The sequence below is a fragment of the Mastigoproctus giganteus genome, chromosome 14 (assembly GCF_048544385.1).
Source record: "Mastigoproctus giganteus isolate SK-2022 chromosome 14, ASM4854438v1, whole genome shotgun sequence".
NCBI classification, from domain to species: Eukaryota; Metazoa; Arthropoda; class Arachnida; order Uropygi; family Thelyphonidae; genus Mastigoproctus; species Mastigoproctus giganteus.
The window spans coordinates 105941530-105967580 of record NC_143588.1 but is presented as its reverse complement, the minus strand read 5'-3'; the positions used below and the strand labels follow the sequence as shown (position 1 = coordinate 105967580).

Here is a 26051-nt window from a genome sequence, read left to right as displayed (position 1 = left end):
CAAACAAACACTGATTAACCAGTGTGTCACCAATTAACCAGACTGAAAATATCTGCATTCCTGTAACACATTTATTTTAGGAAAAGAACCTAAGAACTCTGCTTCATCAACCAGCACTACAGTGATCTTCTCATGGCATTTTCATAATAATTGAGTAGTAATCATTGTTCTGAGTTTGATTTACTCAAAGCTTCTTTTGGCTGTAACTTAAAATGATAAATTCTTCTTCTCAAATGTCTTTTTACATCACTATATACAATAAATTTGTTGCTACACATTCTAGGAAAGAAAGTTAATTTGCAGAGTAACTGATATGAACTATGGACTTTCCAAAGAAAAGTTCTTAAATTGAACTAATTTTTCAATCAACTGGTAGCAAGGAAATGAATCTTTCTGAATAGTAAACTCACTAAACTTATCAATCAGCATTTCTTCAAATCATGACTTCGAAAATACCTTGCCACACACTGAAAACAGAAAGGGTTTCTCACAGGTACGAAGTAATGTGTCTTCAGATAACCTGCCTGCAAAAATGCCTTGTGGCACATTTCCCCTGGAAAATTATTTTTCCTCAGTATGAATTACTAAAAGATGTTTTTTTAGGTTACCTGAATGTGAAAATGCCTTGCCACATATTTCACAAAAAAATGGTTTCTCCTGAGTATGGACTAAATAGTGCGTTTTTAGACTATTTGAATGTGAAAATGCTTTGTCACATATTTTACAAAAAAATGGCTTCTTCCGCGTATGAACTAACAGGTGTGCCTTCAAGTTAGTTGATCGTGAAAATGCTCTGCCACATTTTTCACAAAAAAAGGATTTCTCCTTAGTATGCACTAACATGTGTGTTTTTAGAGTACTTGACTGTGAAAATGCTCTGCCACATAGTTCACAAGGAAACGGTTTCTCCTGAGTATGAACTAACCGATGTACTTTTAGTTTACTTGAGTGTGAAAATGCCTTGCCACATATTTCACAAGGAAATGGTTTCTCGTGATTGTGAATTAACAGGTGTCTTTTCAGGTTGCCTGACCGTGAAAATGCCCTGCCACATATTTCACAAGAAAATTGTTTTTCATGAGTATGAAGTAAGATATGTGTTCTCAGATTTCCTGCCAGTGAAAATAACTTGCCACATGTCTCGCAACAAAATGGTTTCTCTTTAGTATGTACCAACGAGTGTGCTTTCAGATGACCTAACGTTGAAAATGGCTTTCCACATGTTTCACAATAAAATTCTTTAATCTGCGTATGGACTAACAGGTGTGTTTTTAGATTGCCCGATAATGAAAATGCTTTGCCACATGCTTCACAATAAAATTGTTTGATCTGAGTATGGACTAACTGGTGTGTTTTTAGATTACTTGATTGAGAAAATACCTTGCCACATGTTTCACAATAAAATTGTTTGATCTGAGTATGGACTAACTGGTGTGTTTTTAGATTGCTTGAGTGGGAAAATACCTTACCACATGTTTCACAGGAGAAATGTTTCCCCTGACTGTGAACAATTTTGCGATATGGTGATGTCAATGCTTTTTTTCCACTTTGTCCATTCATTTTTTTGACGTTTATCCACTTTTCTCAATTTTGCTCTCTTTGTATACTTTAATTATCTTCTGAAATATCTGTTCTTCTATCAAAATGTATAGATATTTAACAGAAATCTGCTGCTTCAGTATTTATGAAATAATATGATTCTATGTTTCTCTTTCTCATCTGTCAGATTTTGCAGTCATCAAAATATGTGTGTGGCTGGTTTAAACTGTAAGCACCATATCATTATGATTCATACTGAGCCTGTTGATTACTCACTTTAAAAAAGAAAGCTATTTTTGATGACAATATTAAAAATATATGCACCGTCACAAGGCACTACTGGCTCTATTCTTATTTGTATCATTCATTTGTTGACTTGAAAACATTTTGTCCTCCTTGATCCTGTAAAAGTGAAAAGAATTAATTATGTTGTTATAAAATAATAAAAATTTAATAAACAAAATATAATTTCAAATAATTACTAATTGTACCGTCAACGTTCGGCATTAGTTAAGGCTATGATTTCGCTGAGGTCACTCACTTAACTCAAAATAATCTCTTTTGTAATTCAAAGTTTGAGTAGTCAGAGAAACAAATTATCTTTTAACTATAGGTAAACAGAAAGGTCAGAAAATTTCCTTAATTTGCAAAGATTCTAGGAAAGTGCTTAAACGTTGTTTTGTGGAAATATCAAAATATGATGATGATGTGTTAATACAAATCAGGCATTGTGTGACCTTTGATCAACTGGGATAATGATGCAATTTTTAAGAGGGTAACAGCAGAACTGAAATCCCAATTCTATGCTAAAAAAAAAAAAATTAAATAAATCAGACATACACACACATATGTGCAGAGGCCATTCAAATAAAAACTACAAAATTAAAAGATGTCTTTCACAAACAAGGAAACTATGTATGTTAATGTAGTCTCCATTACATTTGACTTCCTCCAATAATGCTTGACTTTCTCTGATGTGATGTCTGAATTAGAGAAGAAGTTTTGTGATTGGTGTTGAAACTATCCATGCAATGCAATGAGAAGTGACATCCTCTTAGTGTATCTATATTCTTTAGAAAATGAAATGGAATGTGATGAAATTGTGCTCGGCAGAGACCTAAAAACTTCAGCTGATCCTGAGCACACCTCATGAATAGATATTGGAGACAGAGCTGTTTACCCAAGATGGGTTAAATAACTTCACTAGAGATCTAGCCTTTTTCATAATTAATTTTGTTTTGGTTAAAACGAAAGTCAAAGTTATATTGAAAAAGAAACAAAGTTTTGTATGTTCTTTAGAGTAAATGGTCTACTCTGCTACTGCCATGATATCAATGGAAATGTCACAAGTGCACATTGTATCTGAATGGCTCCTCTTTGTTGATGAGAGGCCATTCAGCAATGCCTCACAGCAAAGTCTGAAAGATGTTCCATTGTATAAAGGGAATGTAAAGCCAACCATCCCCATTACCCACTCTGTTAATCTAAAGAAGACATACCTACACTGGTGTGCAAAACTTAAGGCCCAACACTATTTCTAAAGGTTACAACCACAAAATCAAACGAAACAGCCTATGGCAATTTGCATAACTGTGGCCTTTCAGTAGAAAGCTGGTGCATGTGCAAAAATTTGAATTGTGATGAGAGTGCTCACATAAACAGATAAAAGCAGCACTTCACCAGTTATTTACAAATTACCGAATGGTGAGCACAATTGTTACAGATGTTCGATTGGTTTCATACAGTGCTACAGACAACAAAATGGCCAGTAGACAACATCTTGATGACTTTGCCCAGGGTCGAACAATTGGGAAGCTCGAAGTGCAAGGAGTGTGGCTGCAGGGTTCGGTATCGCCCATAGCATCATCTCACGTGTGTGGTCAGCCTTCAGAACAACAGGTACAGCTGTTCAAAGGACCAGTGGTGGTTGTCTACGAAAAACGTCCAATGATGACCGCTATATACTCCTACAGGCCAAGAGGGACTGACACCAAACAGTGGGATCCATCACAAACCAGCTGCACAGGATATTGCAGTTTACTGTGGCCAGGTGACTCCACAAAGGTGGACTCTTTGCTCGATGGCCAGTATGCTGTGTCCCTTTAACACCTGCCCATTGGAGACACCGTTTACAGTGGTGCATTGAACACAAGAACTGGACAGCAGAGCAATGGGGTAAGGTACTCTTTACTGAAGAGAGTAAATTCAGTCTCAGCAGCGATTCTGGACATCAGCTAATCTGGCGAGAGGTTGGCACATGTTATCATTCTGCAAACATCACTGAAAGGGATCAATATGGCAGTCTAGGTGTTCTCATCTGGGGAGGCATTATCTTGGATGGACGTACACAACTCCAGATACTGGAAGGCAGTACTGTAACTGGTGCACACTACTGTACTGAGGTAATCCTTCCCCATGTGCGTCTGTTCCAAGGTGCCATTGGCCTCGCGTTCATGTTTATGGATGATAATGCCACACCCCACTGCATTGCAGCTGTTGATATGCTTTTGAAAAGTGAGGACATTGTTTGTATGGATTGGCCTGCCCGTTTCCTCCGATCTAAATCCCATCTAATACATATGGGGCACTCTGGGGAGATGCCTAGAGGTACATCCACACCCACCAGAAAATGTTCACCAGCTGAAGATGGTGCTGACAGAGGAATGGACGATGTTACCACAAGAACTTATCAGCAACATTGTTCTAGGTATGGACAGACAATGCAAAGCCTGCATCGACATCAGGGGTGGCCATATCTCCTACTGAGGACCACCTCTTCCCTTTGTTCCATCTTTGGCAGTGATGTATCTATATCATGGCAGCCAGTGCTATGTTGCCATTTTTGAATAAATGTCCCTTTGTACAGTTTTGTTTCTGTTGTTGTGTCAGTGTTGTTTCCTTCATCATTTTTGTACCTCATGAGGTTCCTTTGGTATGCTTTTCCCATATCCAGGCCACTCCTATGAGAAGCTACAGGTGAAAACCTGACCGGTCCTTAAGTTTTGCACGCCAGTGTACAACAGGAAGGCACAACTCAAAACAATTCAGTATAGCAATATTCCTTGAATTGCTTTGAGTAGTGTCTTCATGTTATAGTACATCTCCTTTTTTGAAACAACTCTGTTTAACCAAAGGAGACAAACTCAATGATCACTGAATTGTGACCACTTACCTAATGCGGTGTTGGGCCACAGTTTGCATGGATAACAGCTGCTTTTTGCCTAGACATTTACTCCACTAGATGTCTGAAGATATCCATAGGAATCTACAGCCATGCTGCCTGCAAGGCTTTCGACAGTGTTGGAATAGATGACAGTTGCCAATCCATACACCTCACATTCTATTCCAAAACGTCTCACAGGTGTTCAATTGGATTGAGGTCATGTGAATTTGGAGGCCAGTCAAGATGGGTGATATCTTCACTGTGTTCCTTGAACCACTTATGCACAGAGTGAGGCTGATGACACAGCAGATTATTGTCTTGGAAGATCCTGTTTCTGTCAAGGATAAACTGCAACATGGCAGGGTGCACATGGTCTCCGAAAAGCTGCCAGTAGACCTCACCAGTGAAATGTTGACCATATGCACCAGGGATCCTAGTACTTGCCAGAAAAAAAGCCACCATGGCTACTTGTCTGTGAGCTATACGGCATAGTCCATTACAGCTGGGGTGGTCACAATTCAGTGATCACTGAGTGCATAACATGAAGATACTACTGGAGGCAATTCAATACAGCACTCATCAATTTCCATTGATTAGTGCTGTATCTGTAATGACCTCAAGGTTATTGGTGTGTTAATGGGCATCAAGGAAGATTCACAAAATACTATTGCTTTCTATGCCTATGGGGGCAACTGTTCTTCTGCAGCGTATTACTTCAGACAGTAGCGTAGCTACCCTTTTTTGGGCCCGAAGGCAAAGAACATGTTCAGGCCTCTACTTAATTAATGAAAATTGCAAAAAGAGGAGACAGCCAAAGATGCCGGGTACCTAAAGGGACCGGGCCCGGAGGCAATTGCCTTGCCTACCTACCTACCTAGTGGCATAGCTACCTACATGGTAGCTATGCCACTGATTTCAGATGTGAGTGGCCTCAAAGAAGCAAGTAAAGGCCAGGGATGAGTAATGTGCAGTATAGTCTATTGATGAATCAATGAAAATTTTCCTTCTGCCTCTCCATATTAAACTTGGTCTAATGAGGAGTTTTGTCAAGGCAATGGTTAAGATGAATTTGATACAATTTCATTACTTAAGTGAGAAATTTCCAAAACCAGTGCCGTGAAATTGAAAATCCTTGAGGCTTCAAATCAGAGAGCTCCTGCATGCTGAAAGCTTTGAAAAATGCCTCAATGTATTAGAAGAAAAAGCTTGAGGCTTTCAAACAAATTTGTGGAAACTTCTCGGATAACCACAGATCACCTGCTCACAAAGTTCAGAAACTACCCAATGAATATAAAGAAATGGGATGTCGTACGTCACTGAACTTAATTACTTGCATGCCACTGAAACTTCATTACTTGCAATCACATTTAGACTTATTTCCTGAAAAACCTTGGCACACTTAGCAATAAGTAGGGGGAAATGATTCCATTTGGGCATTAAGTCAACAGAAAACAGCTACCAAGGTTTCTGGAATGAAAGTATGTTGGCAGACTGCTATTGTATGTTGCACCATAGCATTCCAGGTAAAAGTGTACCAAAGGAAATCACCTGCATATTTTTAAATTGTACATATCTTTTACAATAGTGCAATTTTAACTGTGTATAAAGTGTATTGGGTTTGAAATATAAAAGTGATAAAAATGTAACTGTAATCAGCCTCCTAGTGGGTTTTGTAATGAAACTGTTTGTAATGTGTACCAATTCTACTTTTGTCTCTATCTCTCTCTCTATCTCAGGGCAACTCGGGAACTTTTTTTTTTCTTTTTTTTTTCCTGGTGCTGCATAAGCCTCAGGCTTCCTTGCACCACATGGCTATTAATAATAATAATAATAGTATTTCCAGCAGTCATATTAGTAGCAGTTTTCTGTTGACTTAATGCCCAAATGGAATCATTTCCCTACCTGTGTTACTTATGCAGTCATCAAAGATGAACACACTTTTCTAAACTAGTTTTACATCCTGCTTTCTGCATAGGTAACACAGGTAGCATGGTGGCATTGTCACTGTCCCTCCCACACCAGGTGAAAAAGGTCTGGGCTTCAGAGGAACTTTTACGGCCTTTTTTCACTCCGTGGCTGTGTTAGTCATTCTTCATTAGGCATGGGCAGCAAGGTTTTGCCCCCCAAGAAACTCAGGTTTTTTGTTCAGCAAAACAGGCAGATCAGCCAGAGAACACATGCAATTCATGAAAATAATACACTTTGGCAGTTGAATTGATATTCCACGTGGCCCAAGTGTGATATTTATTATAAATTCATCTTTGATGAAAAAAAGTTTCATTTTGTTGACTAGCGTAATCTTACGCAGCATTCAAAACCTCTCCTTTGCCTTTGACTACTGCAATTCCTATGGATACTGCTCATTTTACAACTTTACAGATGCTACTGCTAGTGATTCCTGCAATGCACTGCACTGCGAAATCTTTGATAATATTTGTATCCTTCCTTGGTGAGGGCTAGTCAAGGATATCGATAACCTCTTGTACTTTCTCTGACAGCTTCTCTACAAACAGGGATTGTGCAGTTAAGGTCTGTTACAAGACTCAAATTGGCCTATTCATCTTTTCTAGGGTCTTCCAACATTCCTCCATCCATGTGGTCTATAAAACAGTCTTCTTGGGTAGTCTTTCATAAGTCATCCTCATTATGTTTCCTCCACTATACTGCTGGTGCCTAAATGTTCTCTAATGGTGTGGTTTGGGATAGTCTCTCAACGAGTACCCTGCAAGGGGCCTAAGAAATCTCATTTCAAGTGTCTCCAGCCTTCTTTTGTCTTTTTTCTTCAATAACCAAGTTTCAGATCCAAACATTAAAGTTGATTTTGAGATTATTTTATGGAGTTATAATTGTATATCTCTTGACTTATATTTACCAAAATGTCTTCTAATAATACTATTCATTTTGTTGAAATTTATAATTTTATTCTCCATATCTGCATTTCCTAAATCTGAAATCGTATTGTTGAGGTATTTAATGTTTTTACTTGTTCTTATTATATGGCCATTAATTACTATTTTTGCTCATAATAATTCCTTTCGTTGCATGGCCATAGGCTTTCTCTGACATGCTGAAATAAATTAGCCAAACAATTCAAAAATCTGATCTTATTAGTTATAATCCTCGACCACAAACTGCAATCAATAAGGGGTAAGTAAAATTCATCCATAATAAAGCATTCAACCTTGCGTGACTATCTAAGGTGCCTAAACAAGTTTTTATCAAAGTTCCTATAATCTGTAGCATATCCAACTATGAACTTTACTTATCAATAGACAACTCATTCAATAATGATTCTACATCCTTCTGGCTGTAGAATAAATACTGAAACTGAAAGAGAGAATTGAAAGCAGTCAGACTGTTACTGCTATTAATCAGAGTGGTAACAGTGACTGCTTTCAATTCTCTTTTGGCAAGAAGCATAACCATCCCCCCCCCCCCAAACGTCCCTCTCTGTCTCTCATGAACACATTATAATCATCAAAGTGAAATCCCTAATCACCAATTTCAGAATGACACCAAGTCTCACTTGGCTTGGTCTTACAAAATCAGCTTTAGAAGACTACCAGCAGCTCAAATCCATTCAATTTGTTAAATCATTACTAGCAACGCAATTAGACAGGCAAAGGCAGATTATGAGAAATCCTTGGCAAAGGATGCAAAGAAAAACAGGAAAGAGTTCTTTACCTATACCAAGAACTGGTTTACCAGCGACACAAAACTCGCCTTCATCATCAAACAGAAACTATACAGGAAGTGGCAAAGAACGCGGGATCTAGCCGACTACCAACTCTATAAAAAACATCGGGCATGCTTCCTACGCATTCAGAGGAAGGCGCAGAACGACTGTATTGCACACAGAATGAAACTTGGGAAAAGAATCTTCACCAACAAGAACCAACAGTCCCCCATGACCACTGACATCTTCCACGCATGGGCTAACTCGCTCGCAACTAAGCCCCTATCTGCTCCAAACCCCTTTATTCGAGTTAATCCACCAGCTAACCAGACATCACTGGATAAAATTGCCATCACAAAGGAACGCCTTACTGAGGTCATCAACAGTCTTCCCAACAAGTCTACCACTGGCCCGGATGGATTCCCTATTTTCATGATTAAAATATGTATTGTATATATCATTGACCTCTTGCTTGATGCATTCAATTCCGTCCTCGTAACAGGAGTGTACCCTGCTATCTGGAACACATATTATGTTTCTCCCGTTCCAAAAAAAGTCTAACCCAAAATCGCCTAATGACTACAGACCAATTTCCGTAGGATGCACTTTCCTCAAAATCTTGGAAAAAGCCATACTTCCTGCTCTCACCCATCACATGTTCAGCCACAAACCTCCATACCTCCATAGTGTTCTAACTGGACGTTCCACGATCACCAACCTCTTGGACACACTGTTCAGAATTGAAAATACCTTAAGCAACAAAGAGCAACTGGATATTGTGTTCCTCGACATTAAGGCGGCCTTTGACAATCTGTCCACCCATGCATTATGTATCATACTGTGCAACTACTTCAAAATCTCTGGTAACATCCTAGTTCTCCTTAGGAAACTCCTTCAGTCCAGGACCCTATGGATCAGAAATCAAAACCATTATCACCACATTCTCTGCTCCAGAGGGCTCCCACAAGGGGGCATTCTCTCTGCCGCCCTCTTTGCCGCATCTTTAGAACCCTTCCTATCAAACCGTACTAATTTTACCACCTACGCAGATGATATTAAGTTCTTCATCATCACAAAATGCCCCCAGTCTCTCCAGTCTATTACCGTGAGCTCCAACCGACAGCTACATGAACTGGAAAACTACCTTCATGCGATTGGACTCTCCATTAATAAAGAGAAAACTGCACAACTCTCTATCACCGAGAAGAAAAATACCAACGATGTGAACATCATTATAGCGAACTCTCCAGTTAAAAAAGTCACCCAACATAAAGATTTGGGTATCATCTGGGACAAAGACCTCACCTTCTTGCCTCACTTTAATGCCACTCGAACGAAAACATATTCGGCTTTATGGGCAGTAAAACAAGAGATCTCCAACTTCCATAACCCGGACCTTATCATCAAATACATTCTGCGTTGCATTTTCCCAATTCCATTATATGCCTCGACTATATGGTCCTCAGCACCCTCATCATACCAAGCCAGGTTCCTCTCCTTGGAATTCTGGATCTTGAAATGGCTAAATAGGGTTGCCGGGCTAACACCTACAATCTCAAAATCTGTTCTGGTCACCAATCTTAATACGCTTCCTTGGAGGTATCTCATCATCTCTAGGAACCTTCTTACCCTCTCTCAGCTTCTATCCGGAAAACTGAAGTCAACCAATATTTGGGATATCATCGCCAGACCGCCCGACAGGAGAAGATGCCAGTCCGACACCTCCCCATACAGATTGAAGCTGCATAGCATGTCCTCCCTGGACAACATGTTTCCACATAACTCCTTCCAGATATTTAATAGATTAGCCATAGACGTTGAGAAACTCTGCAAGGACAGAACATACAGAGCTTCCATTCTTGCAGACATGTATTCCTTAGTCATGTTCTAGGTGGACTCTCTGTGATGCCGCACTATCCACGCTCCAATGTATCCATATGCACTTTTATTTGTTGTAACTTTATGTTTTTGTATCTTCACCAGTGGCTGTTTAAGGCCGTATATTGTATCTGGCTCTGTATACAATGTATTTGTCTGTATTTTATGTTTTATCTCTGTATGTAACTCATGTCCTCTAGCTGCATAGCTGTAAAGGGATATTTCTTTGGAAAATAAATTGATATTAATAATAATAATAATAATAATATAAAGAAAACTATACTATATCTTGCTGGGCACTGTATCACGGATGTTTCTGGAGACTTTGGGGAGGGATGTTTCAAATATTATCTCGCTGTAGTTACATTGTCTTTTCTTCTTAAATTAACATATGTATTTTACAATAAGATGCACCTACCTTTTAGAAGGCAAATTTTCAGAAAAAAATATTTCATTGCATTTTGAAACTTTACAAAACAAAATGTCAGTGTAAAATGAAGCTTTTACTTGTATAATGTCAAACATGCATCATCACTACTGTTACACTTGTCATTACTTACATTATGATCTGACTTTATTCAAATAGTGTGCCAACTTCAGGGCTATCAAGGACATTGCTGATTCTACAATTCTTGAAAGACATAACTATTTCATGTTTCACTAACTCCCACTAATTTTTCACCCATTTGCACACCTATGAAATGGGTGGTCACTTCATTCATCTGCTGATGCCAAATTGTAATTTTGTGCCTCTATTCATTTAGCCCACTGCTCACACAAGAATACTTTAAAGCAGTATTTCTCAAACTATTGTCTGCAGACCTCTATGGGTGCATAGAGGTCTGCAGACAATAAACAGATGCTTAGGAAGATCCACAAAAAATGTCCAAAATTCTTATCACTATTTAAAAACTAAAAAAAAATTTAAAGCACAGAAAGAATTTTATTAAGTGCAGGAATCCATGAAAAAATTTAAGCTAAAAGGGGTTTTTCTGTCATTAAAGTTTGAAAACACTGCTTTAATAAAGGGTTTGTTAATTGAGATGTCCAACAACAGCAGTTAGCTAAGGCTTCCTGGAATTACCTAACTCCACTTATTCAGAAACTGTTTTTTGTTGCCTTTTACATGTGATCTGAAATGGTCATAATAAAAAACCTTCTAAGAAATCTAGCCTTTCTCAGAAGGCCACCTTGACATTTTAACTATTCTGTCTGTGGACACACAAAGATAAAGACATCACTGGACACACTTAGTATACCTTCAGACCCATAAAACACAGGGGAATCTGAAGCAACACTTTCCAGGGAAATAAATCTTTTATAACCAGAAAATATAGTAATTACTATTTATGTTACACTGTATAACTTAACAAACTCATACCAATTGGAGAAATAAATGGTACAAATTAAACAAACAGTACCTATCTCATGGCCAGATCTAATTTTTTAGAATTAGTCCAGGTAACATGTCCTCAAAAAAATAAGAACAACTAAGTTTTATATTTTATTCATATGAATAGAAAGGGACCATAATAACAAAAAAAAAGTTAATAAGTTGGTAACCCCATTATCAATTTTTTCTTTAACATTGTAATAGACAATATGTTAAAGTTATAGGAAATTTTAATCAGAAAAAGGAAATGTTTCTTTATGTAACCCATTTTTACACATTTGTTAATAGATTCAAACACAAGGTGTGATTAAAAAAGTTGGGATACTGACTTTGTATCCCAAAACTGTTGCATCATTACAACTTGTTGCAACGTGTTCAGTGACTCATCTAGGCATATTGTAGTAACACATTATTCATGTTAATCTGCAATCATTCTAAATTGGTGTGCATTGAACATGTGTTTAAAATTTGTTTTAAAATGAGCAATTTTTACTGACCAATGAATCTGCAACAGATTTTTTTTTCCAAATTAGGAAATAGTGCAACAGAAACCTATGTAATTTTAAAAACAACTTTCAGTGAAAGATGCTGTCATTTGAATGATAAATTGCAAAGTTTAGCAAAGGCTGCTTGTCTCCCAAAGATGATCCTTACTCTGGCTACTCTTGAGTTTCAAAACCCAATGAGTCAATCACTGTTTGTGATCTGATTAGGAGCGATCAGTGTTTAACTATCTCAGAAGTTGCTGGTGAAATTGGTATTTCTTATATGTCAATCAATTTTAACACAAGATGTGAGTTTTAACAAAAGCTCATATTCTGCATCATATCCTTACTGATGATCACTGAGCATTTTGCATATTAGTCAACATGCCCTTGCTGACCCACTTTGTTTCTTCCATCATTGCTGGTAATAAATGGTGGGTTATGACCAGTCCTCTCAATGGAGGACTGTTATCTCCAAGACCCAGAAAAGAAAGACAATCTTGTTCAAATGTGAAGATCACAGTTATTGTATTTTTTGGACTGAAAGAACCTATTCATTATAAAGTCTAGCATGGTCTCACAATGAACCAGGAATTCTATAGAGTAGTTCTACATTTGGGTGATGCTGATTTGAGAAAACAGCAAGAAGGACAGGGACTTAACACCTGCATCATGACAACACATGCACACTTGACACTTTAAATTCAAGAATTTCTTGAAAAACATTCCATCACTATTGTTAATGCCTTACTTATGAGATTTAATTCCCTATGATTTTTTTTGTTTCCAAGCTTAAAATCCCCCTGGAAAGGCCACAGATTTGAATGACTGAGGTAATTATTTAGAATGCAACACAGGAAACTATTAGCAATTTCAAAAGACGATGATCAGGAATACTTCTAGAAATTGAAAAAGTGTTCGAATCAGTACATACTGGTCAAGGAAACTACAGTACTTCAAAGGATAACCATTCAAATAATTTGTAAGCTTCATAATTGCCAAAATGCTTGCGTGATCAAAACGTTCAGTGACTGAACTTTTTAATCACACCTCATATTCATTTGTGAACAAATCATTACTTTCACTTGAAACATCAGGCGCCTCCGTAGCCAGGCGGGCAGGAGCGGCAGTGCGTAACACACGCTTCTTGATTAGACCAGGGTTCGAGCCCGTGACCACCAAATATGGAGAATGCAGAAAGGTCAGGGAATGACCACCACATATCCTCGGAGCAATATGGCCTTAGTTGCTAATGCTCCTAAAAACCAAATAACATAACATAACTTGAAACATCAATTTCAAAATCAAATATCACAAATAAGAGCTGTTTTTTATCTAACATTTATTTTTAAACTGGAAGTGGGGGGATTTGCATATGATTTTGGTTCGGGGTTGACATTTATATTTTAAAAAATCACATGCATACTAAAGTCACCAACCTCATTATTCTTTTTCAAGGTAATATCCTTCTACACTAACATACTTTTACTATCACCATGGCAAGGCACTAATGAACATGTTGCAACAATTTCGGGATACAAAGTCAGTATCCCAAATTTTTTACAAAAGAAGGAAATTTGGGCTGCCTTCCTTCCTTTCCATGCTACTGATAATGAAATGTGTAGTCAGTTTGGGGTATTGTCAGTGATATACAGGAATTTTTCTAGTAGGGTGATTATCCCTTTGTATAAGGCAATGATCAGGTCACATCGCATACAGGTCTGGAGGCCTCATTTTAGAAAGGATGTAGAGTTGCTTGAACAACTACAGAGAAGGGCAACAAGATTAGTCAGGGGAACGAAGGGGTTCTCTTACCAAGAAAGGCTAAAATTCTCCAAATTGCAGCATCTGGAAACTAGGCACCTGCAAGGTCATCTGATTGAGGTTTATAAGGCCTTGAATGGGTTGAGCAAATTCAATGCTGATGGGATTCTTCCTCTTGCCCAGATTAATCACTTGAGGAGACAAATTCAAATTGAGGAAAGACAGTTGTAGAACAGATGTGCTGGAAATTTGCCTTTAGCCAGCGGGTAGTTGATTGCCTGGAACAAACTTACATCTGTTGTTGTGGAAGTTGATAGTTTAATAAATTCAAGAAGGAACTGGAAAAACTTTTAGAGGGAATGGATGAGTGAAATGTTTTTTTTGGCTGATGCTACATAAGCTTGCTTTCTTGCATTATATGCTTTTACTACTACTAATTCGGGAGACATTGCACCCTGAACTGACCACACAATTCATAATCTATTTTGAATTTCCTTCCTAGCAGGTGGTCCGTTATTGGCTTAAAGAAGCGAGAAATCATCTGAATTTTAGCTTGTGTTGATGGTGGTTTATGCTTTTCCAGCCCGAGGTTGCCAATATCATCACTGTCAAATCTGCCATCTGTAGATATGATCTGATGCGGCAAAATTATTTCCCAGAGTTTTTCTTATGAATTTCCATATGCATATCATTGAGAACCCCAGGGGCACACATCTGGTGAGTATGGACTTGGCACACCCAGGGTCCTGAGCTGGATATCATCATTCTTCTCTTTCTTGGTGATTCCCTTCTACTTCTGACTCTTGTTTTCTCTCTCTCTCTCTCTCTCTCTCTCTCTCTCTCTCTCTCTCTCTCTCTCTCTCTCTATCAGGGTAATTCAGAAATTTTTTTTTTTGGCTGGTACAGCATAAGCCTCAGGCTTCCTTGCACCATATAGCTAATAATAATAATAAAGTAAGTTGCTGGGTGATTTTAATCACAATGAGAATCAACCTTTCTGAATTCCAAAAGATACAAACCATAATCTTTCCAGGCGAAGGCAGTGCCCTGAAATTTTTAGGTAGTGGGCATCTTTTCTTTTCTGCCATTCCATACCAGACTTCTTTTATTGCCGAGTGAAGTAGTGTAAGCATGTTTAGTCACAAGTCACTAATCATTACAGAGATGTTTCCCATCCAGTTAAAAGTATTTCAGATGCTTTAACAAATATTGGTTCAATATCACCAGGAAGAATATAATGCTACATTTTGAGAAAGGGGGGTTGTTGTTATTTGGTTTTTTAGGAGCATTAGCAACTAAGGCCATATTGCTCCAGGATATCCGGTGGTCATTCCCTGATCTTTCCGCATCCTCCATATTTGGTGGTGACGGGTTCGAATCCCGGTCTAATCAAGAAGCGTGTGCTACGCATTGCTGCCCCTTCCCACCTAGCTACGGAGGCGCCGTGAGAAAGGGGGATAAACTTAATGAATTTTCCTATTAATGACAGATATCACAAATGAAAAATCTGCTAAACTCTAGAGAATATTATAAATACATCACAAATGATGAGCAAATATCTACAAACAAGCAGAAGGCTGATATCTAGAAACTAGAGCTATTATGCGTGAACTTCTCTGGGTGTGGCTTATCAAATCTATGCATATACATTGCATGCCAATTTAAAGTTATCTGTTTTAGCAGCAGTTATGATGTAAATTTAAAATTATGCCGAGAATTTAAATTTTCAGGCTTTGTAGTTTTTTAATTTCAAAAGTTAATGATGATTTTTTTTCTTTCATTGAACAGTTCATACTTAACATACAACTTCCATCTTGATATTTGTGAATGAGGGAGAAAACAATTTTGTATCCCCTCACACATTTTTTTAAGTGGCACAATATGCCCAGTTCATAATAAATTCTGGTATTTATTCATTTATTTTATTACAGGGATTGGATTTCTTACAAAGCTGAATAAATTAAATAATCTCAACATCAATCTAGGCCATGGAAACAAAAAATTAAAACAAATTAAAAATTTTAAATAACATCACATAGAAATGCATGAAGAATATGAAAAACAAAGAACACTACATACCATTTTAAATATAATTACTTTAATCTGAGCAGAGCAAATATTTTCGCGCAAATATTACAAAGTGCAAATATTTTCAATTTGGTTAGTAGCACTCCATCTGTCCAGATTACAAATGATGTGTTATATCTGAACGTTAATTCAGTATGCAATGAACCTGACATAACCAGATTAAAAATATCTGCATTTTTGCACCTCCTCATCCATTCCAGGAAAAGTACAGTAAAGAATCCATTCCCTCTGACAGCTTTTTTTTTTTTTTTTTTTTTTTTTTTGGCTGATGGCTTTTGGCTATTACATTAGTCATCTCATGATTTTGATGTAATAATTAAATAACAATTGTTAGTTGTGATTTAAGTGAAGTTCCCTTCGGTTCATTTGACTGAAAAAATTGCATGTATCAGGAATGCTTCTCACAAAAAAAAAAAAGTCCATTTACATAACTTTACATACATTACATAAAATAATTAAATTGCAGAATAACTGATAATGTCTAAATGTCATAAACACATTTTACTGAACAAATAATTCTCTTAAGCATACCCATTTTTTTAATTGTAATTTTGACTTTTTCTTATCCCATATCAGTATATGGGATAAGAAGTTCCCCCCCCCCAGGTAGTAAACTTAAATATGCGGCTAAGGTAAGAAAGCCAACACAAGAACCATAGCAAACTTTGGTTTGCCATGGTTCTTGTGTTGGCAAAATTGGCAAAATGTACTGGACAAACTGGTTTGCCGCTACTGCAGTTTCTTTCTGCATTCTCGATAAACAGACTGTGTTATCGGTAATGGCAGTAGAAGACGAGAACAGCATATTGATTGACACGTAGGCACAACAGACGATGTAATGATTAGTTTTTTCTCATTATTAAAAGCAGAATATTGGAGTTCATGAATGTTTTTGATATAAAAAAAAACCCACATTACTGCTTTCTTTGTATGTTTTTAAGGTTAGGTTTCCTAACCTTAACCTTAAAGGATAGGTTAGGTAAAAAGGAAAAGGTTTCTTTATTTTTCGTTTTATTTTATACCCTGACTTTAAATGTTAGGTTAGGAAATAATAGGAAAACAAAGAAAGATTCTTTATATATATAGGTATCATAATATCAATGAATCACTTAACACTATGATATTATCATCTGTCACACCTACATGTCAATCAATATACTGTTCTTGACTTCTACTGCTGATACGTGCCGTCTGTTTACCGAGAATGCAGGGAGAAACTGTGGCAGCAGCAAACCAATTTGTCCAGTAAGTTCCCCATAGTTTTTCGTGGTTCTCGTGTTAGCTTTCTTTACCTTCACCAATTATGCTTTAAGATTATCTGTTTGTGAAAGTGTACTGCCACATTATAGAAACAAAAAGATCCCACTACATATGAACTTAGAAGTGTTTCTTCATATCAAAACTTTGAAAATACCTCACCATATTATTGAACACAGAAAATGCTCCTCAAGAGTATGAAATAACAATTATGTTTTCAAAAAACATTACTGAAAAATTGCCTTGTTACATACTGAAATCTGCACATTAGTTCATTTTCTTGTGCAATAGCACAAGAAAATTGTATATTTTCATTTTGTAACTCTATTAACAAGCTGGGTAAACAAAATTGCACAATATGCCACCTCAAGGAAGATCAGGATCTAGTCTCACTCCAAGCGTAGTAGAATCCAGAAGTACACATGGCTTTTCTATGAAAGCAGCAGCTGCACTAGATTTGGAAAAGCCCTCAACAGACTTCTGACCATTTATCTTATTCAAGAGCAGGAGTGCAATTTAACAGGGAGAAAATCAAGAGCAATCACAGCACATCTTGACGTGCAACTTGAACAAGAGCCTTACAACCCTTACACCTTCACATCCCATAGCTTCCCTAGAGCATTATAGCCATAGTAGCTTATGTGCCATTAAACCCCCATAACAGCTTCCCTAGTCAGCACGATCCAGCCCAATGGCTAGAACATATCACCAGATTGAATATACCTGCAGGACATTCATTCAAAGTGCCATTAAGTACCACCGCCCAAGCCTAGGCTTATATGTGGCACAGTGCTTAACGTCACTTAAACTTGGCTGTTAAAACTCTAAACTTTCAATTTAACAATTCAACACAACTAAAATAACTCAAAATATAAATTATTAATTATAATTTATAAATTTATAATTTATAAATTATAGGCCCAAGCCAAGTGGCATAAGACGTTAGGTTCATTGTTAACCTTGCCTATCCCAGTGGACCTGGTTTCCATCCCTGCCACTGGGATGGCGAACTCTACTATACAGCTTTGATACGCTCTCTTTTTTTAAACACAGAAAGTATAAACTCATTAAAATAATAAAATCTGTACTTCTCCACAAACATGGTCCATAATATACTCTGCTCAAGGCCACCCAATAATAATTCTAGTTGATTCCTAAGATCAATATACTGGCTGCAATAAAACAGAATATGTTCTGATGTTTCCTGCTCTCCACAAGTGCAGTTCTGATCTCTCACTAGACCTAACTCATACAGTCTCTTTGTGAGTCCATGTCCAGTAAGAAGGAAGGCTGCATATACTCTGAACTGTTGCCAGACTTTTTTACTTCTATAATATTCACTTTGGGTAAAAACATATAAGTAACTCTTCCTTTTTTGGATGTTTCCCACCTCATCTGCCATACTTGCATCAGTTCTGACAATATTCTCTTTTTCTCCACTTTAACATCCTATCCAGTATACAGCCTCCCCTCCTCCGGACATGAACTCACACCATACCTGCAGGACAGCCAAACCCTCTTCTACATCCCAACCATGAATCACAATAAGGCATCCTACGTTCCATCACCATCTCTACACACCAGCTGATAGCAATAAATTCACTTCCAGTAACTGCAAGCACTATGGCTGATATAGTGCCCCAATTCATGATAGATGCCTTAGACATTCCTCCACCAATCACTCAGGTACATCACATCTTCAATGGAATTCTGACCACAAGATCCTTTCCTAAAGCCTGGAACAGGTACCTTGTCAGACCACATCCAAATATTCGAAACCCCACTCTACTCACACACTTTCAGCCGATATCTAACCCTTCAATGCTCCTAAAAATCCTGTAAAAAAATATGCTACCCATCTTAATGAACCGCGTCCTTGGAGATAAGCTGCCAGAGATACATTATGCCATCCAAAACCAGTCCACAGTGATGAACCTCCTTGTATTATATTGTTTGCTTTCAAACGGCATGAGGAACTTGCTATCACGAACCTAGATATTGAAGCAAATTTTGACATCATCAACGTGTCAGCACTCCTCTGCTTACTCAAAGCCCACTATCTAATCCAAGGTAACATCCTCTGGTTCATAGCATCACTTTTCCATGACAGCGTATTACAGATTGATTCCCATGGACAATCTCACAAGAAGAAAATCTGTGCTGGTGTTCCCCAAGGAGGAGTCCTATCTGGCTTATTATTTACAGTCATCATCACACCTCTTGTCTGTAAAAATGGGAAAATCTTTAAATATGCAAACATAAAAATTCTAATGCCTATTACTCCCAATAATGATCTTCAGTCCACAGCATGTATTTATAACAGTCTTATCAACATCACCTCATACCACAAACAGTATGGACTCCCAATCAATCCACAAAAAACAAAACTAATGGTTTTTTTCCCTCAAACCAACCCTAACAGTAATAGCTCCAACATTCGATGGAAATGTAATATTATTAGCCACTCCGACCCAAGCAGATTTGATCCAAAACTTTGGTTTTATGCTCATATAGACAAGCTTACATCCAGAGCAGCCTCACTTTAATAGACCGCTAAAAAAACTGAATCTATGTCAAGGATCCTTAAATAAATAGGAAATACATTAGAACAGTAATTTATACTCTACTCCTCTATGTTGCTGAAGTGGGGGCAATAGCAGCTACTACAATGAAGAAGCCAATCCTTCCTGCAAAATTCTGGCTCCTTAAATGGGCTAAAGGGAAAGCTTGTCACCCACCACAAGAGAGAACTACAATCTTGGCTACTTCAATGAGAATGCAGCAACTACTTAATATTATTGAAATACAGCAACTGGTAGCCACAATTAAAATGGTCGCAGACCAAATCTCAGCACTGTCCATTTGAGATTCATATTACTGGTGAATATTCAAGCCAAGAACATTGGTCAACCCTGATGCTCTGCTCAAAGCATCAGCGACTTCATATCTCAGATTTCTTCCTCCCAAATCAAATAATACAGGAAGTACAGAAATTTGATACAGACTTGAATAAGTTTTGCACCAATAAAATTTATAGGAAAGATGTCTTGATAGCTTGCTTGAATCCCAGAACCAATAAGAGCAAGTTTGTGCTACTCTCCACACCACCTGCCAAGCTTAGACAAAATTTGTTGGCTACATGTGGGGCTAAGTCTCACCACACTTTAATTTTGATATCATATATTTGGATTTCAGGAAAGCTTTTGACACTGTTGCGCATGGAAGACTATTGTACAAATTGGAGCAGAATGGTATTAAGGGTAAGTTGCTACAATGGATAAAAGGATGGTTAAGTGGGAGAAGACAGAGGGTGGTAATCAATGGGTGCTGCTCTTCTTGGACTAATGTTATTAGTGGAGTCCCACAGGGTTCGGTGTTAGGTCCACTGTTGTTTTGTATATTTATCAATGATATTGATGAAGGTATATCAGGCTTAATGTCGAAGTTTGCAGATGATACAAAGGTTGGCAGGGTTGTTAATGACAGTAATGGCAGTGTGCTACTGCAACAGGATCTAGATAATTTGGGCAGATGGGCTAAGAAGTGGCAACTGAAGTTTAACCTTGACAAATGCAAAGTACTGCATATAGGTAGAAGTAACCCCAGAGAAACGTACCAACTGTGTGGTACTACACTTAAGGTGGTAGAAAATGAAAAAGACCTGGGAGTAATTGTGCAGTCAGATATGAAGTTCTCTGAGCAGTGTAGACAGGCTGCCAGGGTAGGTCATGGGGTTTTGTCAATGATATATAGGAATTTTGCTAGCAGGGAAAAGGAGGTGATTATCCCTCTGTATAAGGCAATGGTCAGGCCACGTCTTGAGTACTGCGTACAGGTCTGGAGGCCTCATTTTAGGAAGGATGTAGATTTACTTGAGCGTGTACAGAGAAGGGCAACAAGATTGGTGAGGGGAATGAAGGGATCCTCTTACCAAGAGAGGCTTAAGTTCTGCAAATTGCAGTGGCTGGAGACTAGGCACCTGCACGGTGATCTGATTGAGGTATACAAGGCCTTGAATGGGTTGAGCACACTGAATTCTGATGGGATCCTTCCACTTGTTCAGATTACGAACCTAAGGGGGCATAAATTCAAATTAAGAAAAGACAGATGTAGAATAGATGTGCGGAAATTTGTCTTTAGCCAGCGGGTGGTTAATTGCTGGAACAAACTTCCATCTGTCGTTGTGGAAGTTGATAAGTTGAATAAATTTAAGGAGGAACTGGACAGGCATTTGGAGGGAATGGTGTGATTTTTTTTTTTTTTTTTTTTTGGCTGATGCTGCATAAGCTCATACATTTGCTTTCTTGCATCACATGCCACTACTACTACTACACCCATCATGCTCCTGTAAACAAGAGCACATCGATGCATTTTTTTTTTTTTTATGAAACTCCAAACACAAGAGGTATTAGAACCTATAGTACTTAGTAAAGTGCATAGGTTGGAGGGTGAGAAGATGAAAGAAGATATTTGTTGACCCACATAAAGCATGAATGCCATTCATGTATATTATATATATTGTAAATATAACCTTACATGATGTAACATTGTAAATACAGTTAATACTTGCATCACGTGAAGAATTGTCACAGCATATTACATTTTTATTTTTATATTGTCTGTATAATTAATTATTTAATTCTGATATGAGCCTTTGGCTGTGACGGGACAATTACAACTCTATCTACATTTATCTAGTTGCAATAAAGATTTTCCCTCTCTCCCTCTCTCTCTATTACTAAAAGGTGGGTTCTCAAGTTATGCAATCATGAAGAACTTACTACTTATTTCACAAGGAAATTGTTTCTCTTGAGTATAAAATAACATGTCTTCTCAGATTTCCTGGCAGTGAAAACAACTTACAAATTTCATAAAAAAGTGGTTTCTCCTGAGTACGAATTAACAGGTGTTTTCAGATAATCTGATTGTGAAAATGTCGTGCCACATATTTCACAAGAAAATGGTTTTCTTGGGTATGAACTAACAGATATTTTTCAGATTTCCAGCCAGCAAAAATAATTTAGCACAATTCACAAGAAAATTAATCCTAGCTATGAACTAAGGAGCGTTTTTTTTTAGACTACCTGATTGTGAAAATAAAATGCCACATATTTCACAAGAAAATGGTTTCTTTCCTCTGAGAATGAACTAATAGGTGGTTTTTTAAGTTATGCGATCGTGAAAATGTCCTGCCACATTTGTCACAAGAAAACTGTTTCTCCTGAGTGTGAACTAACATGTGTGTTTTTAAACTGTCTGATCGGGAAAATGACCTACCACACATTTTACAAGAAAATGGTTTTTCCTGAGTATGAACTAATAGATGAGTTTTCAAGTTATGCAACCGTGAAAATGCCTTACCACATATGTCACAAGAAAACTGCTTCTCCTGAGTATGAACTAACAGGTGTGTTTTTAGACTAGCTGATTGTGAAAATGCTTTGCCACATATTTCACAATCAAATGGTTTCTCTTGAGTATGAACTAACATGTGTTTTTTTAGACTACTTGAGTGTGAAAATGCCCTGTCACATATTTCACAAGAAAATGGTCTCTCCTGAGTATGAACTAACAGGTGTGTTTTCAGGTGACCCAATTGTGAAAACGTCTTGCCACATGTTTCACAAGAAAATAATTTTTCTTTAGTATGAACCAATAAATGTACTTTCAGACGACCTAATGTTGGAAATGTCTTGCCACATGTTTCACAAGAAAATAGTTTCTCTTTAGTATGTACCAATAAGTGTATTTTCAGACGACCTGAAGTTGAAAATGGCTTGCCACATGTTTCACAACAAAATGGTTTTTCTTGAATATGAATAGGTACATGTATTTTTAGTCCACCTGATGTCGAAAACATCTTGTCACATATTTCACAGATAAATTTCTTCTTCTTCTTATTAGTATGCACTAAGTGTGATTTTGGATTATAAGATTTTGAAAATTTCTTGCCATATGTTTCACAGGAATATCTTTCCCCTTGTGTATGAATAGTTTTGTGATATAAAAATGTCAGTACTTTTCTTTCATGTTCTCCACTCATATTTCTAACTGTTATAATCTTTTTTTCCCTATTTTAGGATCTTTGTGCACTTTAACCATTTCTGAAATATTTTTTCTTCTTTCAAGATGTCTCTGTTTTTAACAAAGTGATACTGAATTTGTTGTGAAACACGATCATTCTGTGTTTCTGGTATTATTATTTTAAGAGGCTATCAAAATATTTTCAGAGTTGATTTAAACTGTAAACCTGAGATAATTATGGTTCATACTGAAACTGCTGATCACTAATTTTAAATTAAGAATCTACATTTGTTGTGAATTGAAATACTCAGTTTTATAATGCAACACTGTTTCTATTCTTGTTATCTGTTTCACTCATTTGCTGACTTGGAAAACATGTTTTTCTCCTTGATCCTGAAAAAGTGAAAAGAATAAATTATGCTGATATAAAGTAATAACTGAATATAAAATGTAATCTCAAATAATTATCTTATGGCACTATCAATGGCGCTATTCACTAACTTGCAATGCTAGTGACGCCTTAGGTTTTATTGAGGTCACACCTTAACTATTAATTTTAAATTACATTATTAGTAGTAGTGGAGAAATGCTGTAGGAAGCAAACTTAAACAACAATACATCAGCCAAAAAAAAAAAAAACCTACCCATTTCATTTGTTCAATCTTCCTTTAAACTTATTCAGTACATCCACTGCCACACAAAAGATTGAAGATCATTTCATCAATCACTGTCTGGTTGACAGCAAATTTCACACGATAATTTAAATTTATGTCCCTCTTGTGTGTCTCACGTGAGGAAAAGTAAGCATATCATTGGCATTTCAGTTACTCGAGCACCTAAATGCCTTAAACTTCAGTCAGGTCTCTGCAAATGCTTTGTTTCTAGACACTGCAATTTACAGAAATTAAATCTTTCTTGTTAAGTGCACCCTTTTGTGCCCCTGAATAAACCTGTTGCTCTTCTCTACACCTGTTCCAACAGTTCTACATCTCTCCTTGAAATGAGGCTTCCATGCATGTGACACAGAACTCAAGATGTAGCCTAACCATTCCTCGTACAACAGGATAATCATCTTTGCATCCCTGATTGTAAAACTCCTGTATATCACTGACAGAACCAAATGAGCTGACCTAAGCTGACTTGTCTACACTGCTCAGAGAAAAATGTCATAGACTATACAATTACCCCGTGGTCTTTTTCATGCTCCAATACCTTGGGTTTGATATCAATGAAATGGTATGTTATTATGGAATTATTGCCATTCAGAGGCAGTACCTTGCCTAACAAAAGGAAAATATGCTATTTCACACCTTGGGATAGCATACTCTGATTACTTCACCAACCACTCTGCCCACTTTTGGATCATCAGGACACTAAGATATTAACCTTACTATGCCTATATCAATATTATTAATAAAGACTGACACAAATATTTTTTTTATTTACATTAAATAGCACCTCAGAAAACTTGAACAAACTATTGTGTAGACCTCTGTGACTCTGTGCAAACCCAAATATTGTAGATCATGTTTAGGTTGTGTTATGTTCAGTGACTGGCTTGTTAGCCCTGATGACCACAAAACTGCAGTCATCTGGTTTCCACCCTTGGCATATATAGGCATGCCGATTTTCTACTGAACCACAAGTCAGGGAAGTCATTCTCTTCTTTGCAATCAGCAGACTGTCCCACCCTGGGTATATAAATCATTTCAGGGTCAAAAAATGAAAAGAAATAAGAAAAGTAAAAGAACAGGGAGAAAAAAAGAGCAGGTGACAGAGAGAGAGAGAGAGCACACAAGAATATATCAGGTATTGAAAGAGGAAATCCGCTGCCTAATGAAGGAGCAGTGCATGAGCTACTCAACAACAATATCAAGAAAACATTCATTCAGAAAAACTTTGTCAGGCTATTACATGGCATACTCAATGCCATGAAAACACATCCACTGCACAATGAAGAAACAGCCATACTTGAGTTACTCCAAACCTATATCCAAGTAGGTCCAACCAGATGTCCAGTTAAGGTAATATCGCATTACCTTTTCATTTAGTTCACAAAACATCATTTAGTTCACAAAAAGAGAAATCTTTGGTAATCTAGCTAGAAGTTCAAATCAGCCTAACCTAATCAAGTAAGGTATGGTTTTTATGGAAACTGAAATATGGCTAGATGCTAATAAGATCCAAGGAAAGGTAATAAAGTGTCCAATTGAGGGAAAGTCTAACCCAATCAGTCAGGAGAGTTTCAGATCATGCAAAAACAGAAACCTTAGAAGAATCCAAAAGGAACCTATAGAAGGAATCCTGTAGAATTCAGTCCATGTAACAACAAAACTTAGTGACATCAATGTAGCATCAAGTTAGACACAAAGAGTAGGATGTTCCCCAAGTTCTGTCCAAATATGTTCAATCCAACAACACCACAGGCAAATGAGTTAAAGAGAACCTCCTGGAACATGAACTGAGGAGCTGATCAGTAGAGTGATCATCAGGTTCTGTTCAAATATTCTCTAAAATGTTTCATCCAACAGAAAAAGACAGAACAGACAAGCTGTTTTTATAACAGCGAAAAATAGTCGCTTAAAGATCTCTAATGTACAAAGTAACTCTCACAAAGTTACTGTGTGTGCTCCATGTATGTTCTATGATAAAGAGCCAGTGGACTTTAATATAGAACAATAAAAAATTATTATACTTCATCCTTATCCACCTTCACAACCTCATATCATTCTTTCACTCTTTAACATCGCTTATTACATCTGCTATTTGATGTTGGCTAATTAA

The 26051-nt window shown here is 37.2% G+C and overlaps 1 protein-coding gene across 1 annotated transcript; it reads right to left on the bottom strand.

The window, feature by feature from the left end:
* Nucleotides 1-1882: 1882 nt before the first annotated feature.
* On the bottom strand, nucleotides 1883-23286 carry LOC150075495 (uncharacterized). Its single transcript, XM_090388514.1, has 2 exons — nucleotides 22605-23286; nucleotides 1883-1941 (listed from the first exon to the last, which is right to left on the bottom strand). The coding sequence occupies exons 1-2, from the start codon at nucleotides 23284-23286 to the stop codon at nucleotides 1904-1906; spliced, it is 720 nt and encodes a 239-aa protein (XP_090244640.1). The 3' UTR covers nucleotides 1883-1903.
* Between the last annotated feature and the right edge of the window lie 2765 nt (nucleotides 23287-26051).